Genomic DNA, 21,840 nt, shown 5'->3' on the forward strand with positions numbered 1-21,840 from the left:
CAGCAAAAATATACACATATATATAACTAAGATCATCATATATATAACTAAGATTACATTTATGAGTGCAGACACTTAGGCACAGAATTATGTTCTGTTAAAATAGTTTCCTAAGTAATTTAGTAGAAGCAGACCGTGCTTATTGAATAATACAAAAGGTCTGTAGAAAATACTTTTTTTTAACCAACATGGGCAGAAGATTCCATTTTACTACCAAAATTAAAAAACTATATATTATTCACGTTTAATTAAAACAAGACTATCTTGAGTATATTTCTTATACTGGGAATATGTACATGTACACAAAATTTAACCATACCTTCAAAGACATCTGTCATTTTGCAGATGTGGGCAAAAGTAGCTCCAGTTGCCCAGGTATATACCACATCCATTAGGTGGGGTTTGAATGAGCTTAGGTAAGTTTCCTCATCAATTTCCAATTTTGCTTCTGCTGAAACTTTTGCAATTCTTTTAGCACATTCCTTTAAAAATAAAAGATATAGCTAAAATTCCTTACTCATGATCTCCTACATCACTTTTTTCTTTAGGATTCCAAAGTCAGTATTACACAAAGTTCCCTATACTTTAAATGTTATTCTGCAATTTGGATAGTCTTATTTCTAAGGATGCACAATGCTAAGTGATTAAACAGTTAAGCTTTTTTCTTCATGTTGAAGTGGCTAAGAAATATACCAAGAACATGATTTTCAGCCAGTTGTTTCTTTTCTACAAAACCTGAGAACTCTATATTAAAATTATTCAGAAAGTACCATTTAAATAATTTCTAATTGGGCTGGGGTTGTAGCCCAGTGATAGAGCGCTTGCCCTGCAAGCGTGAGGTACTGGATTGATCCTCAGCACCACATAAAAATAAATAAATAAAAATAAAGATATTGTGTCCATCTACAACTAAAAAAAAAATTAAAAAATTAAAAATCTCTAATTGTTCCATTAATAAAACCAAAACAATAACAAAGCATTTAGAAGAAAACAAATCCTATGGAAAAGTATATATTTCCCCAGCAATACTTAAAAGTATATAAATCTTAACATTTTATTTTCTCATTTCTTAGTAACATTAAGAGATACTGAATGTTCCACTGAGAGCTATTTTTTATGATTTAACTTAAAAGGCAGATAAAAAATAGTTCATTTTCAGGAAATAAAAAAAGACACAAATTTATTTCTATAAGATACTGAGGCTTTGAGTATTTAGTGATAAATAACTAATGATAAAGCAGATTTTAAAATGTTGTTATTAACTAGAATGGAAAAATGTGCCAAAAGTATACTAAATGTATACAATGCCATTTTTCCCACTAAAGAAGAAAATGATGTAAGCAATGTATTGTCAATATCCTATCCACACTATTCAGTTTTAAATCTGCATTCAGAGACTATATACAATTCATTGTAAAGAGAACGTTTAATTACTAAAATGAAAATAATAAAAATGTTAATAAAACAGCATTAAATGACATGATATATTTAATCCCAACTACAGTTGTCTCTGTGGAATAATAAAGTACTAGGATTACACTATCACAACATTTATTTTACAATATTCTATCTTACCTGCATTTGTCGAAGTGGACCTGCTAACTGTTCTGTCAATTTGGGCATCTCACTAGACTATGGGAAAAAAAGTTTAAAAATATAAGTTTAGAGTGCAGTGCATATCACCTGTTTTTAAAAATCAAACAAAGCTTTTGTGTTATCCATTAATATCAAATTATAATGACATTTAGAGTCATTAGCATTTTGCATTTCAAATCAACTTTACAAGCAATATAACTTTTCATCCTCAACATTTCAGAGGAAAATATTACACAGCTAAATTTACAAAGTGTACTATTTTTATCATTACAAATGGAACCAAGAAAGACAGCAAATATTGCAAACATACATAGTTTAGTTGCATCAACACCATAAACAGTTTAATCACAGGAAACTCATAAGTACTCTATAGGAACTGGAAATTTGAGATGGATAAAGGACATTAAAAATATTGTCCTTAATTTTTATTTTACCCAGATATTTCCAGCTCTTTAACAAGCATAACAAAGTTCAATCTGATTTTTAGTATTTTTTAAAATATTTTTTTAGTTGTTGATAGACCTTATTTTATTTATTTATTTATTTGCAATCTGAGAACTAAACCCAGTGTCTCACACCTGCTAGGCAAGTGCTCTACCACTGAGCTACAACCCCAACCCTTTTAGTATTCTTACTACTGCTTTCCCACTATAAAGTGTATCAATTTTTCACTTAGATTATAATAAAGTTTCATGTCCATCACTAAGTAGCTAAATACACTTGGACAAGTTCCTTGAATTCTGAATGTTGAACTCTTGCCCTGTTAGAAATAACAAAGCCGGATTCTCAAAACTGACAGGCTTGTGATAAAAATAAAAATATTATTAATAAAGAAATTTTGACAAAGGTAGAGTTAATATACAACAAAATTATTGTAAGCATGGTATAAATGTTTATAGCAGTGCAATTCACAATAGCCAAGTTATGGAACTAGCCAAGGTTGTGTGTCAACAAATGAAAGGATAAAGAAAATGTGATATATAAACACAATGAAGTTTTACTCAGATATAAAGAATGAAATTCTGTCATTTACTGGTAAATGAATGGAACTGGAGAATACCATGCTAAGTGAAATAAGCCAGACACAGAAAATTAAGGGTTAAATGTTTTCTCTTATATACAGAAACTTAGAGAGAAATAAGGACTAAAATCAGGGATATGGTGGGAGAGGGTGGTGGTCTCATGAAAATAGAGGGGAGAGCAGTGAAGTCGAGGAAGGGGACCAAATGGGGGAGGTAATAGGGGTGGGAAATCACAATCGAGGAGGAGGAAGAATGGTATGTGTAGGACAGAATTTAAAGTAATTACAAGTGATTTTTTAAAAAAGCAATTACAGATTAGTTGAAATGCACCTCCCTACATTTTAAGCATCAGTAGTTACAAATGACTTAGTTTTGATTTGTATCATGCACATGTGCATATTATGTAATAAAGCATGAACTAGATTCTATATTGTTCCTGTTAAAACCAAAGTTTATTGATGAATGAGGAAAAAGCAAAAGAGCCAGCATGAACTCAACATCTCGGTTTAGTAAATAATATAAGACCATTAAATGTCTTTGACATTATGTCCATTCATGGGCAACAGCAACTAATCACCTTCCTTTTTTCTAGCCACTGTAGGTACAAAGTACTGGTCTTGATATAAGAGGAACAAGTACAATTTTACTTATGCTGTCCTACCAGATAAGAACACAATATGCCCCTTCATCTCTCCTGCAGATCTCAATTCAAATTAGTTTACTGGGAAATCCTTTTCTAATAATCTTATTTAAAATAGTAACCCCAATACCCAGGGATCTCTATCCAACCCTTTTACTTTTCTCCCAATTTTCATCACTACTTGACAGAATATGTTTGTATTTTATATATCTTCACTAACTTTGCATCTAAGATTCATGAAAGTAAAACTTTCTGCTCTATCTCTGGTGCCTGGAGTAAGGCTGACAGAGACACCACAGAAACTGCTCTATCTTTAGCTGCTCTAAAGATGCCATTAAAAAGAAATTTACAGGTATTAAACAAGTGGCAAATAAATGGCTTGGATGATATTAAGGACCGTTCGATACTTACAGAGAAACTGGGAGATAGTCCAATAGTTTCACATGAAGGAAAACCACTGTAAAATGACTGACATGTGCTTTCTGGATCACAAGAGGTTTTCACTTCTCCAGCCCAGTCCACTGGAAAAGCATTAGGTGGTTTTTTGTTTTGTTTTCCCTTTCCACCTGGCCTTTCCAACATAATGAATGAAGGAGGTATGATTCATTTAAGCCTCCTATTAAGTGCTGCCATTCTATTCTCTAATATGGTACTTTTATGTAGAACCCAAGGATTCCTTCCTATCTTATTTTTCCCAAAACAACTGGTTAAATGCCCCTCTTGCAGTGCACTGAACACCTTGAAATAACCCTGTACTGGTAGGATGGTAAAATTTTTTCAGTATTATTTTTGTTGCACTTGACAGTAGTTCTGTGAGGCACTGGAGCATTCATGCACCTCACCTGCCTTAGTCTTTTTTTGAGACATGGCAGTACGCATATTACACTATGCATGAAAAACACTTTATAAAAAATGAGTTCAATCTCAAAAGAAATGCCGATTGTTTTGCTAACTATGTCATTAATTTATGCTAGTGCCTCAGTGCTCATTCCTGTTATCTGCATATCTTCTTAAAAGAAATACCTGTTGTTAATGCCTTTTTGTTTTCCACTGAGTGTACACTACTGTAAGTATAGTTTTATGTTTATCATATGAGTGTTGCAACATTAAAGAAACTTCAAATGTCAGTCATGATGGCAATTTCTGTATTAAAAAAAGCCTTAAATGAAACATTGCTCTAAGATCAAACTCTCCACCTTCACAAAAATGGCCACACTGCAATAAAAATTGTGGCATGTTACAAAAAAGGAAAATCATTAATAGGTAAACAGATCAATAGCAGAACTGAAAAAAACACTTTGTCTTATAAAATTTACTTAAAAATCAAACTATGGAATACTGTAAAACATCCTCTAAAAATTTAGAAAACAAGATTAAATTTTTACAAGGCTTAAGTCCTTGTCTTAATTCTCTACAATGAATTATACCTCAAACTTGAACAGTAAAACAACATATTTTACTTTTTAAAAAAATTTTAATTTGTTATATATGATAACAAGAATGCATCACAATTCATAGTGAGGTAAATAGGGAGCCTACTAACTGGGAACAAATTCTTACCACACACACATCAGATAGAGCACTAATCTCTAGAATATATTTTACTTTTAAAAGCAAACCATCCTGGTTTGGGGAAAACAGTACAAGGGTAATTAGTACTTCTGTGTGCTCCATTCGGCACTTTATTCCAAATGTCTTCTTGTGGCACTGAGGATCAAACCTAGGGTCGTGTGCATATTAAGACAAGCACTCAACCACTGAATTATGGCCATTTTTGTATTTTTAGGAGTTCTTAAAAATGAACTAATTACTCATATTAAAAATTAATTACTAATAACTCATATTAAACCAACAAAGATTTTATCATCACTGCCTTAAACCTTGCCCATGAAAACTGAGACTTCAGTTTCTCACAGGATTAATTGCTTCGCAGTTATCTCTCATAATGGGATGTGTTTAATTCAACCTTATTATCTATCTTCATTTTTATTTATATTCCTAGATTTTATTTCCACTTATCTTTTTCTAGAACTGAGTAATAAACTGGGTTATGAAAGCAAATAAAAAACTTGGAATCTGATTAGTGATGAACTGTCCACAGATAAAATCTTACTCTTTTAATAATGTACACACCTAATTACTCAATTCTTTCCTACTATATTTGTATTAAATGTGCTTTGACTGAGACCACAAAAAAAAGAAGCATCTATTACATTAATTTAACCTAAACCACAGCACGTGTGAATTAATAAATCTATTTACTCACTAAATCTATTTACTCACATTCTCTTGAAACACAAAGCAGCTTAATAACGCCGTTGCTTGTTCTGCAGAAAGGTCATTGAAAAGTCCATTAAACATCATCTCAGTTAGAAGCAGCTCATCAGCACTGTCAAAGGAAAAAAAAAAGAATATCAAATGTCAGCATATAAAACAAATGTTGACTATATATACCTTTAGCATGCTGTTTTTTTAATAAAATGTATTATTTTGCTGGGAATGGTGGTGCACGCCTGTAATCCCAGTGACTAAGAAGACTTAAGGAAAGAGGATCATGAGTTCAAAGCCAATCTCAGCAACTTAGCGAGAACCTACATCAAGATATGAAAAAGAACTTTGTTAGAAATCACAATTTATGCCCACCAAGCCCACATTTCACACCTTATTTTTCTAGTGTCTACAATCAAGATGGGCAACAGCTTTTGAATAAAACAAACTGTTGCTTACCGAATAAATTTTTCTTCATACTTTAGAATATCTCTAAAAAAGTATACAGCTAGAGCTGGGGCTGTGGTTCAGTGGCAGAGCGCTTGCCTCACTTGTATGAGGCACTGGGTTTGATACTCAGCACCATGTAAAAATAAATAAATAAAGGTGTTGTGTCCATCTATAACTAAAAATAAAAAAGCATATGGCTACAAACTATTAATCTTTACAAATGTAACTTCAAAAATAAAAGTAAAAAAACTAAATTTGGATCCACTAAGGTAAATCAAGAGTTAAGTCAAAAGAGGACAATACCAACAAGACAAGACTATTTCCAATAACCACAGTCTAACGTGGGAGGCCGACAAGTAAACCAAACATCACAGAACAGTGGTCTAACAGAGTGCTCTAAAGAAGTTCATACAGGTGGTTATGTATAAAAAGTTGAGGAGCCTAAAGTCAAACTGGAGAGGCCCACAGCAAATTTTAAGAGATCTTGGAAAAAAAGACTAAGGAATTAGCAGGATGGAAGGTAATGATAAAGAAAAAGTCATGTCAACCAAAGCAACAGTATTTGAAGAATGTGTCAATAAATAGGCTGAAGAAGGAAGAGCAAGAATATACAAGGTTATAGTATTTATGCTTAAAAGCAATAGAGAATCACAAAAAAACTTTTACCAATGAATGATATGCAAGAATTTGTGTTTTAGAAAGAATATTGTAAAGGCAGTCTGAAGGATGTAAAAAACTCAAGAAAGTTGAGTCAAGGCAATGAATAAATAGGGAGCTAGTGCAGTAAACTAGGCAAGAAATAATGAATGTACATTAGTAGGTAACAATGTTTAAAAGGGCAGAGAGTTAGATATAGGAAGACAGAAGGAGTATACAATGACCCCAAATTTTTGCAAATTTTGAGAAAATATTAATGTACTTTGATATAATATCAGTTTTATAAACAGAAAATGTATCTTAAGATAAAATCAATACACATTCTTCCAAGACTAAATCTGGCTACAGATTTAATAAATTTTTATTGTTAGCCAGTAGGTTATACCAGAAAAAAATATTTCTAGTAACATGAATTTTAGCATATGAATAAATAGATCAAACTTATATAAGTAATCCCTAGATTGCTTATAATACATATTATAAATGCAATATATAATTATTATACTGTATTATTTGGGGAATAATGACCAGAAAAAAACATCTGTACGTGTGCTGTATGGATGCCATTTTTTTCCCCTAAAATATTTTCTATTCACATTTGGATGAATCCGTGAACGCAGAACCCTGAGAATACAGAGAGAGGACTCTATCTTATATCCATTTTTAAGCTATGATCTCTAATATGCTATTGTAATATCTTATGGTTAGCCCAAAACTTCAGTAAAATCTCCAACACACATAAAAGGATAATGGTTATCTATTAGTTTCTAGATGGAGAAATGTTCATATATGTAAAATAAAAATAAATTCTCTTTCTCTACACACTCATGATTATGCATAAACTAAGATTATGTAAAAATTACATTATGCATTAAAAAGCTATTTCTTTTTAAAAAATATTTATTTTTTAGTTGTACACAATACCTTTATTTTTTTATTTGTTTTTATGTGGTGCTGAGGATACCACCCAGGGCCTCACACATGCTAGGGGAGCGCTCTACCACTGAGACACAACCCAAGCCCCTAAAAAACGATTTCATAGAAAATATATCAAATGGTTGAGGTGCGTGCGCACGTGCGCGCACGTGTGTGTGTTTGCGTATTAATTACTGAGACTTAACCTTTTTCTAATATCTTAATTTTGTGATCTAAAACTGTATGTAATGTGAAAGGTATTATGACACGTTTATATTTAACACAGCTTTTTGCTAAAGATGAACACCTTTCATTTAAAAAATAGTATCTTATCTTAAAATCAACTTTCCAGAAAACAATATTTTACCTGCTTATCTCACAAGCTACTCGTCCTTTCATCTCTATGACATCAGAAGAAGTAGCAAATCCCAACCTTCTTAAAACACGTTTGCGACATTTGAGTTCATCCATTTGTAGGACAGTTCTTGCTTTCTTCAGTTCTCGTTTTGCAGACTTAATATCTATTGCAATCTAAGGCAGAGAAAGTAAAGAAAGCTCAATATGAAAATATGGTGAGACCCTATCTGGGGGAAAAAGAATACACATCTCTGTATAATGCATGGATATATAAGCATAGGAGCTTTCCCCCATGACACATGAGATAAGCTTCCTTTCCCATTTAATATTAGGATTTCTTTTCCAAAGAGAACATATAAATCCAACTTTCTCTTTAATGAGAATCTTGGTTTCCAATGAATTGATCAGCATTTTCTACAAATCAACACTGAGATTGTTTATATTAAATTGCTTTTTCTTTTCTTTTTTTTTTAATTAGAGCTTTATAGTTAAACCTACTAGTTGGGTTCACCCCAATAAGATCATATATGCATAAAATTCAATTTTAGTTCATAACCTCCTCCCCCTTTTCCCTTCTTTATTTTACTTATCTACTTATTAATATTTGACTGGTTCTTTTTATTTATGCATAAAGGTGAAATTTCCTGTAGTATGTGTGTGGGTTTTTAAGGGATTCTTTCCGAGTTGCCTCCCCTAACCCATCCCTCCCCTCTGCCTCTCAATCTCCTTTTGCATTACTAATCTTCCCTTTATGTTATTCTATCCTTCCCTCCCCCTTTCCTTTATTTGCTTCTTTTCCTTTCTTTCTTCCACACATGAGAGAAAATATTAGACCTTTGAGTTTTGGAATTTGGCTTATTTTACTTAGCATGATATTCTCAATTCCTATCTATATACTTGCAAATACCATAATTTCATTTTTTTAATGACTGAGTAGAAACCATTGAATATATACACCAAAACTTCTTAATCCATTCATCTATTGACAGGCACCTGGGTTGATTCCATAATTTATCCACTGTGAATTGTGCTTTTATAAACATTAAGGTGGCTAATTTGCTGTGGTATGTGATGTTAGATCTTTTGGGAAAATATCATGGGGTGTGATAGCTGGGTCATGTGGTATAGTTTTTTGAGGAATGTCCATACTGCTTTCCAGAGTGGTTACAAGGTACAAGTTTACCTTTTTCCTCACAAGCTCACCAGCATTTATCGTTGCTCATATTCTTGATCACAGCCATTCTGACTAGAGTGAGAGGAAGTGTTAGTGTAGTTTTGATTTGAGTATCTTTGATTGTTAGAAATGTTGAACATTTTTTCATATATTTGTTGGCCATTTGTTTCTTCTATTAAGAAATTTCTGTTTAGTTCTTTTGCCCATTTGCTGATGGGGTTAGTTTTTTTTTTTTCTTTTTTTTTTGGTGTTAAGTTTTTTGAATTCTAGACATATTCTGGATATTAACCACCTATCTGAGGAATAGCTGGCTAAGATTTTCTCCCATGTTGAAGGCTCTTTTCACACTCTTAATCATTTCCTTTTGCTGTGCAGAAGCTTTTTAGTTTAATGACATCCCACTTACTGATTCTTGGTTTTATTTCTTACACTTTGTGTGTGGGGGGTGTCTTGTTAAGGAAGACTGTATGATGGAGTGTTGACTGTGTTTTCCTCCAGTAGTTATAAAGTTCCTGGTCTAAGTCTTTGACTCATTTTGATTTCAGTTTTCTATAAGATGAGAGATAGGGGTCTAGTTTCATTTTTCTACATACAGCTATCCAGTTTTCCCAGCATCATTTGTTATGAAGCCTGTCTTTTCAGCAAAATATATTTTTGGTACCTTTGTCAAATGTCCAACAGCTGTAGACATATAGGTTTGTCTCTGTGTCTTCTATTCTGTTCCATTGGTCCTTCTATCCATTTTGATGCCAATACCATACTATTCTTGTTACTACAGCGCTGTAGTGTAATTTCAGATCAAGTACTGTGATGCCTCCTGCTTTGCTTTTCTTTCTTAGTATTGCTTTGGCTATTCTGGCTCTCTTATTCTTCCAAAAGAGTTTAACAATTGTTTTTCTAATTCTGTGAAGAAAACTATTGGTATTTTGATGGGGATTGTGTTGAATCTACATACTGCTTTTGGTAATATGGCCATTTTGACAATATTAATTCTATCTATCAAAAAAAGGGGATATTTTTCCATCTTTTAAAAAAACATTTAAAAATTTTTTTAATTGTTGACAGATCTTTATTTTATTTATATGCAGTCCTGAGAATCAAACCCAGTACCTCACACATGCTAGGCAAGCACTCTACCACTGAGCTATAGCCCCAGCCCTATTTTTCCATCTTTTAAGAAATTAATCTCTTTCTTCAGTGTTCTGTAATTTTCATTGTAGAGCTCTTTTAGTTCCTTGGTTAGATTAATTCCCAAGTATTTGAGTCATTTGTTGTGTTTTTTTTTTAATAAAGAATTTCTTTTTTTTAGTTGTAGATGGACACAATACCTTTATTTTGTTTATTATTTCTTTATGTAGTGTTGAGGATCGAACCCAATGCCTCACACATACTAGGTGAGTGCTCTTCCACTGAGCCACAACCCCAATCCCGGTCATTTGTTTTTTTAAAGAATGCTACAAGAATATCCTTTTTACTGTCTCATTTTGCAGTCTCAATTCCACTAAGTGAGAAACCTATTTCAGTAGATGTAAGAACTTAAAATATTGACAATTGAGGGGCCAGATTTGGAAGGCTTCTTAGGGGTAAGAGATGCAAAATGTGTCTTGTAGTCACGTAAGAGATCACAATTCACAAAAAGCTATAAAAAGAATGTTTTAAAACTATCAACTAAATGTATTATTCTATTAAGCCAAAGGATAGAAACTCTTGACATCTACTTTACAATAAACATATAACACTATGGGAGAGTTTCAAATATGGAACATTTGAACCTAAGGAACTTAAGATCTAGTTTGTGAAAAAGAAAGACAAATGTATTGATGAAAAGCAGTTTGTAATAAAAGCCAAAAAAGCATAAGAGAAAGGAATTAACTTTAATGGAGGAAGGTAAACCTGCACACATTAAAACATTATAGTTCAAGAGGAGAGACTAGTAGAAAGAAGAGTGTTTACTTCAAAATTGTTTTTCTGAATTCACTATTTGTAATGGCTGTAAGAATGCTTCTACTGAGTAGAAATTACAACTACCTTAAAAAACTAATCTATTACCACTTCAAACTATCAGAATGGCTAAAGTAAAAAAATACAGACAACAGTAAGTTTTAATCAAGATGTGGACAACATGGAACTCTCATAAATTGCTGGATAACAAAAATGATGCAGCCACTTTGGAAAAGTTTGGAAGGTTCTCAAAAATATACCTAGTTTCCACAGGATTCCATAATTCTACCCAATTCCACTCAAAAGAGATAAAAAAAAATCCACAGGTTCACAAAGAAGTTTGTACAAGAGGTTCATAGTACTATTATTTAAAATAACCAAGGTGCGATAAAATCAAATGTCCACGAACTGATGAATGGGTGAACAAAACATGGTATATCCATACAATGAAATATTACTTAGCTATAAAAGGAATAAAGTATACCAATTCATGTTAAAATATAGATGAACCTTGAAGGTAATATGCTAGGTGAAAGAAAGCAGACACAGAGGACACATATTATGTAATTTAATTTATATGAAATGTCTGGAATAGGCAGTATACTTGTGGTTGCCAGGGTTTGAAGGGTGAGAAAACAGAGAGTGACTGCTATTGGATGTGTTTGTTTTGTGGTGAAGAAAATGTTCTGAATTAGATAGTGGTGTTGTGAATGTAGTAAAAAACAAAGAAACAAAAAAAACAAAAACCCACTGAATTGGGACACTTTAAAAGGGTGAGTATTGTGCTGTTTTATACACAATGGAGTACTACGCAGCACTAAGAAATGACAAAATCATGGAATTTGCAGGGAAATGGATGACATTAGAGCAGATTATGCTAAGTGAAGCTAGCCAATCCCTAAAAAACAAATGCCAAATGTCTTCTTTGATATAATGAGAGCAACTAAGAACAGAACAGGAAGGAAGAGCAGGAGGAAAAGATTAACATTTAACAGAGTCATGAGGTGGGAGGGAAAGGGAGAGAAAAGGGAAATTCCATGGAAATGGAAGGAGACCCTCATTGTTATACAAAATTACATATAAGAGGTTGTGAGGGGAATAGGAAAAAAAATAAGGAGAGAAATGATGGGGTAGAGAGAGAAGAGGGGAGGGGAGGGGAGGGGAGATAGTAGAGGATAGGAGAGGTAGCAGAATACAACAGTTACTATTATGGTACTATGTAAAAATGTGGATGTGTAACCGATATAATTCTGCAATATTTGTAATGTTTTGAATAACCAATAAAAAAAAAATTAAACAAAACTATACTATAATGACTTTATTTTGATTTGCTATTGAGAGCTGATAGGTTTGAAAGTTGATAATTTAAAAGTGAGCCAGAAATTCCACTTTACCTGATCAGACCAATAGGACAAGGAAATGAAAACCACATTTACTTAATAAAGTACACAGAATTCTATCATAAAAATGAAGTTTCTGCCATACCTGTGCTTTTTTTTCACAAAGTGTGTACACAGTTTCCAAATTTGGATCATTGTGAAGTGGATGAGAATACATCCGATGCTCAAAAGCCTCTACTTTCTGAATGACCTTTTTCAAACCTTGATCTTGAATGCCCATATCATCAATAGGATCTAATAAAGGAACACCATCAGGAAAACGCTTCTGAACTTCCTGAAACAAAATATAATATGTAAAATTCATTTTCTCTTAAAGAAAATTAATAACAGTAAACTAAGTCAATACTTCCTTTTATCTTTTTTCTATATGCACATAGACATAAAAAAAGGATGCTACATATATTTTTTCTCAGTTAAACTGGAAGGCATTTTCCAATTGCAATGGTTTTTGAAACTCCTTTTTAATTGCTATGCTATGAGTTACTGATAAAGGGAAATATTATTATAAGTCTCTAATAAATCTAGTATCATATAGGTCAATAGAATAGGATACGTTACAACTTACTGATCTAATAAGGCCATCATCAATATTAGATTGTTGTAAAACAATTCTGTATTTAACATCTCTTATGTGCAAATTGTTTTGAATTTTCCAGAATTTTCTCTGGAGTTGATTCCTAGACAGGGCACTACTGAATTAGAAAACAGAAACTTTTAAAGTGTCTGGAATCCTTTAAATACTAACTTTTTAAATATAATGAGATAAAAATGAGATGTAGGGGCTGGGAATATAGCTTAGTTGGTAGAGTACTTCCCTTGCTTGCACAAGGCCCTGGGTTGAATCCCCAACATCAGGGGTGGGGGGGTGGGGGAGATGAAGTGAAGTTACTAACAAAGATAATGTCAAAGCTGAAATGTGTTTCTGTGGACAAAGCACAGTGATCTATAAAACAAAAGGACAAGAATGCAATTTGCCAAACAAAAATTCATTTCAATTTAAGTTTAAATTTAGCAGAAAAAGTGACCTAATGCAGATGCACAAAGAAATCATGTTTTCAGAATGACTGCATTATTTATGTCAACTTAATAATGACTAACATGTATTTCTCTTCATAACTAAACCACTGTTTTGAAAATATTAGAAAAAAAGATTTCAGCAGGACATTATATTTGATGAGCTTATAAAATACATTTATCTATCATCAGCCTAGTTAGGAGAGTTTTGAACTCTTTGGGAACTTTTAAAGTCTTCCAGAACGTTCATTTATTTCAGGAAATCCCCCTATGAACCATAGCTTAAAAATTCCTATGTTATCCCAAAAGCATTCTATTTATTTATTTTTGTTTTCTCAGATTCCTGTACAGAGCCCTCAATGTATAGTAAATGCTACTTAATTGTTTATTGACAAAATAACTTTGAAACCTTCCTTTTTCTAGGGGAAAATTAAATTATTTCACCCATTTATTAACTATATTAAAAAATGGCTAAAAGTCCTGGCACATGATTTTATACATAACACTTTTTTTACACAGTCTGAGCTTATAGTTATTTTCATTCCTGATGAACAAAGCAAATCATATTTAGTACAAAACAGTAATCCACTTTGCTGACAAACTGAAAGAAAGCACAAGGCTACATGTATATCTATCTGCTGTAGTCATTTTATGAAAATGACTGCCACTATTGGTATTCTTTATAGTTTTTCTGAAAGGACTATATTTAAAAGCATTTCAGTTGCCTCTTTATGAATTCTACTTATATAAAATTTCTAGTTAAGTTATAAAATGAACATGCATACCTGTATTGATTTTAAAACACTTTGTCTATTGTCCACTGGCCGAAGGTCCTTAGGAATGTAAAGCCTGACACTGCTAATAGCAGACAGGAGATGCACCAAAACTGGAACCACCTATAAATAAAAACACAATTAATATTACACATTTTCAAAACCTGTCATTTCTTAAACCTGGATCCATCAAAGGCAGGCATATTTATGGTATGTCACAGGTATAAGTAGTAACAGCTCCCTACTCCTTATATTTTAGTAGATCGTAAGTAAAAAGTAAAACCTAGCCGAATGTCGTGGTGTACACCTATAATCACAGCTACCTGGGAGGCTAAAGCAGGAGGTTCTTGAGTTCAAACCCAGCCTCAGCAACTTAATGAGGCTGGAGGCAACTCAGTGAGTCCCTGTCTCTAATAAATATTAAAAATAGGGGGAGGGGAATGTGGCTCAGCAGTTAAGTGCCCCTGAGTTCATAAAATAAAAATTTAAAAAGTAAAACCTACTTCAAATCTTTAAACAGGCAAGTAAATGGTATACACAAATAAAAGATCAATACAGAATCCATAGTTTACTCATTTTTTAAGTTTACTCATTTTTATGTTCTCAGTATATGACACTTTTTGAACTCAAAAAAAGTACTGTAGAAGAAAGACTCACTATAGAAGAAAGACTCCTATTAAATCAGAGTCAAAATGGCCAAGTAAGATGGATCAAGTTCTAGATGGACTGAAATGAAGATTACAAAAAAAAATATTTCAAACAGAGCAAATAGCGTATTTTCATTAAGATATAATCTTCAAGAACATATATCTACAAATATCCATGTTTTTTCCAGCCAAGAATGCCTTTACCATCAATATATCATTTTGCATTCTTACAATGCTCTTAAATTTAGAAGGTCCCTGGGTTCTAAAGTAAATTCTGTCTGGGTTTAAATTTCACTTTCAGCTGTGTGACCTTGAACAAGTTATATAACTTTTCTATGCTTCAATTTCCTCAACCATAAAAATAGGGATAAAATTATATCTCATTAAACTGTTTTCAGTATAAAAATCAAACAATATACATGAAATACTGAGCATAAATTATTTAGTGCAACAAATTCCATGAAGTGTCAACAAATCTGTAAATAACAGTGTTAAAAATAGTAGAGGCCATATACTCAAATGTGAAAAATAAAAGGTAGGCTATATTTATTCCATGTTAATAAGTGACATGAGACTGAAACTGGAGAGACTACACATACATTGTTTAAAGAGAACAACTACTGTTGCCAGGGAGGAATGTAGTACTAGTATTTCTAAAGCTTTCATTTTTAAAGCATTATTTTGAAGTACCAATCTTTAAAATTTCATTACTAATTTACATTTTTATTATTTCTCAGCTTCTAAAAAAATAGTTTTTCCTACATCATCAGCTAACTTTCTATTTGAAAACAACTGAACAATTCCATGAATTACTCATTGCATTTTCTCAAAAATTTCCCAGCTAGATTTTTCAAACTGTTAATAGGTTTCCAACTACTAACAATGCTTTCTCTCTCTCCCTGGTTTTAAATGTAGGGGTTTTGTTTTGAGTAAAAGGGGATTTATTCTTCTTGCCTTCTTTTTTCCTCCTCCTCTTTTAAAAATAATTTGAAAATAAGCTGCACTTAATATCACTTCATTTCACCAACATGCATGTTTTAATTAACACCATACAACTTTTTTTAATATTTATTTTTTAGTTGGGCACAATACCTTTATTTTATTTATGTATTTATTTATTTTTATGTGGTGCTGAGGACTGAACCCAAGGCCTCAAACGTAACAGGCAAGCGCTCTACTGGTAAGCCACAACCTCAGCCCCAAGATCATGCTTCTTTTATGAACAAGTGTATTACCCTGTATAGCCACATATTATAAGATCCTAAAAATTTAATAGTAAAATAACATAACCTTATAGTCTAATTCAAATTTCCCCAATTGGCCCAGGTGACTTTATTACTACTAGTATGACTACTACAATTTTAGATCCAAAGTCAAACCAAGGGTCAAATATTTCATTTAGTTGTCATATCTCTTTAGTTCTCTACTTTTTTTGTTCTCTTATGGTACTGACATTTTCATATAAATCCAAAATTACAGAAAAGTACTATTAAGGGGAAATATAATGTTGACATAATGATATCATCTAATTTATAGTTCATATTAAGATTTCATCCACTTTCCTAAAAATGTCTTTTATACTAACTTCCCTTTTCCACACCACTCCATGGATCCAAACTAGGATCATACACTGACTTTGGTTGTAGTACTTCCTTTTTCTCTTTTAATATAAAACCATTTTTCAATGTCTCTCAAGACCCTAATACTTGGAAATACATTAGTTAATTTACAGAATGGCACTCAAATTTGGGTTTGTCTAATCATAAGGAATCATCAAATTCAGGTTATGAAATTTTGGAATCCTTTTTGTCCTTTTCAGACCATCAGTCAACATTTTTGGATTAATTACCTTAGAAGCATACCCTGAAATAAATGGAATTTTAAAAAATGCTACAGTACAGAGAAAAGATTTGTCCAGGGTTCAGTGAAGGGGTTTCCTATAGAGATTATTTATTAAACAGAACTGAATCATGATTATTAAGAATTGCGAAATTTCTGGTATCACTAAGTAAAAAAGGCAAAGCACGTAGGCTTAAAAATGTGGACCTGGGGCTGGGGGTGTGGCTCAAGCGGTAGCGCGCTCGCCCGGCATGCGTGAGGCCAGGGTTCGATCCTCAGCACCATATACAAAGATGTTGTGTTCGCCGAGAACTAAAAAATAAATATTAAAAAATTCTCTCTCTCTCTCTCTCTCTCTCTCTCTCTCTCTCTCTCTCTTTAAAAAAAAAAATGTGGACCTAACAAAGAGAAGCAGTAAATAATTTTAACCTAAAATACTACCTCCAATGCATTAGTCATGGCTGCCTGGACCACTTCCTTGAAAAACTTTCAGTGTAAAAGCACGCTATGACTTATTAGCAACATCCATCAGGAGAAAGACTGGTGGGATGAGTGCCATGTATTTACTATTTCAAGTTGCAGTAACTTCTAAGGTACATTTGGGCATAATGAATGTGTACCAAATTGTAGGATTTTAGTTTCTTTTATAACTAGATGGTAAATAGGTAAAATAAATTCTTGGGGGAAAAGTTATACAAACTTTTTTTGTCCATGGAAGTCTGGAGAACAAGTTAGAAGAAAAATGAATAGGACTGGGGATGTGGCTCAGTGATAAGAGTGCTTGCCTAGCATACATGAGGCCCTGGGTTATATCCCCAGCACTGCAAAAAAATTGAACAAATAAAAAAAACTTTGTTAGGGTATGGATGTGAAGTGTCCCCCAAAAGCTTACATGAAATAATACATGACAGTCAGAGGAAAAATGATTGGTTGTCATAGTCTTAACTCCATCAGTGAATTAATCCTCTGACAGGGGTTAATGGGGTGATAACTGACTTGGTCCACTGTGGCTGGAGGAGGTGGAAATTAGAGTGTGGATTTGGTGTACATATTTGTATCTGGAGAGTAGACTCCCTCTCTGTTTCTTGATCACCATGATGTGAGCTGCTTCCCTCCACCACACACTTCTCTATGATATTCAGCCTCATCTTGAGCCCTGAGAAATGGAGCTGGCCTTCTATGGACTAAGACCTCTAAAACTGTGAGCACTCAAATAAATTTTTCCTCCTCTACAATTTTTCTAGTCAGAACCTTAAGTCACAGCAGCAAAAAAGCTGACTAAAACAGTATCTAAATGTTGCTGGGCTGGGGCTGTAGCTCTGCAGTAGAGCACTTGTCTGGCATGTGCAAGCCCTTGTTCAAACCCCAGTGCCACCAGGAAAAAAAAAAAAAAAAAGAAAAGAAAAAAAGGAGAGAGATTAAAGGCTGGGTAGTATTCAGAAATATAAACAAACTTCTAAATCACCACTTAATATATTTTTAAAAAGTTATTTTAACTTAGAAAACTTGGAAGAAATTTTTCATTACTGAAACACTATTTCAACCATTATTGCCATAAGAATAAAATACACATCACAAATGGATTCAAACTGTAAAATCAGTCACAAGTGATAATGAAAAATATTCACAGCTCATAAAATGCAGCTTTGTGTGAAACTTAAATTATTAATTTCTCTTTATCTTTATTACTATTACTCTATTACTATTACCTGGTCATAATTTAATAAAATAACTAATCATCCTCATGATTAGAGGCTCTAATTATGTATGCCAAAATACCTTAAACCTTCTAATTTAGAAATGATGACACTATGGTCATTATAATCACATTTTAAAACTCCAGTGATAAAAAAATAATTCACAAAGTATTTGAAGCCTACGAAAGTACAAACCTGCATCTCTCCTTTCTCATCAGGTTTAGCTGGTTTTGCAGCCTCAGTAGCTGAATTTTTCAAGCTCTCTTTGCTACAGCGCAGAAGTACTTCTACTACATATAAAGGATCCAGTTCACCAGAATTAGGCTAGGAAAAGAGGATAAAAAAAGTTCATTAATTCTTGAAAAATGGACCCAAAATTTTTAAGTTCCATGTATACAGGATCTGTTTTCTCAGGATTTAGCATTATGACTGTCACACACTGTGCAATAAATGCTTATTTCATAAAATGAAGGTTGTTTTAGTATTCTTCAACATGTGCCACTGGATGAGAAAACACAGCAACAACTTGGTACTTATGAATTCTAATTTAATAGTAAGATCACTGTGACATAAAATGCAAAAATTGGAAAAATAAATCACTATCAGAAAATAAAAAAATATTATCCAAGTCACCAAAATAATAAAATATCCAAGTCACCCCAATTAAACAAGCAAAATAGATAAAGCAGATTTTACTATTCAGTCTTCTTTTTTTTTTACCCCCTGGTACCAGATATTAAACCCAAGGGTGCTTAACCACTGAGCCACATTCCCAGCCCTTTTTAATATTTTATTTATAGACAGGGTCTTGCTGAGTAGCTCAGAGCCTTGCAAGCTGGCTCTGAACTCATAATCCTCCTGCACCATCCTCCTAGCTGCTGGGATTACTGGTGTATGCCACCATGGCTTTTTGTTTTTTTATCTCTCTAGATCTCAGAACTAATCACATCTTTTGTACTATGATAATTTGTTTGGTAATTTCAAACAGTAATAGATCTTTTTTGTTACAGTAAAGAATTCCTCCTTGCCAGGCATGGTGGTGCATACCTGTAATCCCAATGGCTCAAAAGGCTGAGGCAGGAGGATTCTGAGTTCAAAGCTAGCCTCAGCAAAAGCGAGGTGCTAAGCAACTCAGTGAGACCCTGTCTCTAAATAAAATACAAAATAGGACTGAGAATGTGGCTCAGTGGTCAAGTGCCCCTGATTTCAATCGCCCCCCCCCAAAGAATTACTCCTTACTCTTTAGTAAAATATTTAAATAATCTCTTTTGCATGAAATATATAAAAGGAAAATTACTTTGGTTGAAGGGGAACATGGCAAAGACTTGGCTTCTACCCAAGACATTACAAAATAAAAATCTGTCAATAAATGAAAATGAATCTGTATCTACAAACTATTTCGGCAAAAAAACTAACAAATATTTAACAAAAGTAAAACATACTTGCAAATACAAACCATAAACACAATTAGAATTTTCAGATTTACAAAAAAAATTAAAAAAAAAAAAAACACCTAAAAAACATAAACTCCGGGGCTGGGATTGTGGCTTAGTGGTAGTGTGCTTGCCTAGCATGTGTGAGGCACTAAGTTCAATTCTCAGCACCACATATAAACAAATGAATAAAGGCCCATCCATAACTAATAAAAATAATAATTAAAAAAAATAAACTCCATTTTCCAATCCAAAAGGAAAACAAGCTAGTTTTTTCCCAGCATCAACTTTTTCAAAAGGAGATTATTTAAGAAGTTTCAACACATAACTCGGCTTGATTTAAACACGAACAAAAATGGATGTATTTATGATTTAGATAATCTGTCTGCAAAGATCATACAGCCTAGTAGTTTAGAAATCAATTTTATAAACAATGAGCTAAACAAAGTTATGACCAACTGTCAACTCTTCTTCAGAAGCCAAAGATTATATAGCATCTCAGTGATTGTCATGTTCCCTTTTCAGAGGGTGAAATGAACCTTAGAGGTTCTAAGTAAGTTGTATTGTATAGTTTGAAGAATGAATTAACTCCAAAGTGTTAGGGAACATATGATATCTGGATAAAAGAAAACTGTTAAGACTTAGGAGCAATCTTTAATATTTCTAGATAACTAGAACTGTTATAGACAATTCTTTAGATTTTAATAAATTAAGTATTCTCCATCTATAGAACAATCACATAGATAACTGAAACATATCATACATGATCATTTGCCTTCATATAGCTACCACTTAAAACAACATTATGCAAATACCCTCAAGTGTTACTAAGGTTGAAGACACTTGAAAGCTTTCTTAATTATAACACTAAATAAAAATTTGCTACTGAAAATATTTCCTAAGATTATAAAATTTTTCTCACCTAACATGCTGTAAGATGGATCAACATCATCTTTCACATAATAAAAAACAGATATTGTGTTGTTTAAGTTTTCCAATAATTGTCAGACCTTAAATTTTTAAAAAATTTTGTTCATATGTTCTATTTTAATCATAATTGAATTTACATTTTTCTAACTTCTCTTCATTCTTTTTAAAATGTGACTAATTTCTTGCTATAAATTGAAATGACCATATTAAAATATAATTTTGATAATTCTAAACCTGTAGAACATAAAAAAATGTGAAATGTTCAAAGTTAAATTTGTATTTCCTTAAAATGAATCAAACTATTCAACAGTGTATATTTTTCTTCATTGATGTCAAAATCTATTGGCCACAAAAATATTTAGATTAGTGTTTTTGACCTAGATTCTAAAATTAATATACTTCACATTTTTAGTGAAAAGACAAATACAAGTGGCTCAATAGAAAAATTACTTACCAATTTAAACAGAAAAAAATGAATGTATTCCACTCTAATCCTCTTTCTACTTCTACCTAAAAGAACTCTCGTTGAGTAGTACAACTTTTATACATGGATTAAGGATCAATGGAGGTAAATAAATTTTAAAAATTCTGGCTATAGTATGTCTACACATAAGTATATAAGTTAAAACTTTTCTCTCCCAAAAAATGTAAAATCTTAGGGGTTGGGGTTGTGGCTCAGCAGTATAGCGCTTAGCACTGGGTTTGATCCTTAGTATCGCATAAAAGTAAAATAAAGGTTTTGTGTCCAACTAAAAATTTTTTTTAAATATATAAAATCTTAGATTTACTAAAGTACTGGCTACAGTAATGTAAAAAGCTCTGCAAATTCACTTCCTAGCAAAATTGGAGAAAATTTGAAAAACCAACCATTTATTGTCCCTGTAAGTGTTCTTAGAGAATATATATGTCAAACAAGAAACATCCTATCAAGAAAATCTGCTAAGGAGCTGGGGTTATGGTTCAGTGGCAGAGCACTTGCCTAGCATGTGTGAGGCATTGGGTTCGATTCTCAGCACCACACATTAAAAATAAATAAATAAATAAATAAAGGTCCATTGACAACTAAAAAATATTTTTTAAAAAAAGG

At 32.6% G+C, this 21,840-nt stretch overlaps 1 protein-coding gene across 2 annotated transcripts in view; it reads right to left on the reverse strand.

Moving 5' to 3' along the window:
• The window catches only part of Mtrex (Mtr4 exosome RNA helicase), a 97,215-nt gene that overhangs the window by 16,246 nt on the left and 59,129 nt on the right, over positions 1-21,840 (reverse strand). For both annotated transcript variants that reach the window (XM_076857286.2, XM_076857287.2), the window contains 7 exons: positions 18,586-18,714; positions 14,220-14,330; positions 12,506-12,694; positions 7,916-8,079; positions 5,542-5,647; positions 1,576-1,632; positions 320-482 (listed from right to left, as the gene is read on the reverse strand). In XM_076857286.2, coding sequence (XP_076713401.1) covers positions 320-482; positions 1,576-1,632; positions 5,542-5,647; positions 7,916-8,079; positions 12,506-12,694; positions 14,220-14,330; positions 18,586-18,714 — 919 coding nt within the window. The remainder of the gene's footprint in view (positions 1-319; positions 483-1,575; positions 1,633-5,541; positions 5,648-7,915; positions 8,080-12,505; positions 12,695-14,219; positions 14,331-18,585; positions 18,715-21,840) is intronic.

Source organism: Callospermophilus lateralis, chromosome 5, assembly GCF_048772815.1.
Source record: "Callospermophilus lateralis isolate mCalLat2 chromosome 5, mCalLat2.hap1, whole genome shotgun sequence".
NCBI classification, from domain to species: Eukaryota; Metazoa; Chordata; class Mammalia; order Rodentia; family Sciuridae; genus Callospermophilus; species Callospermophilus lateralis.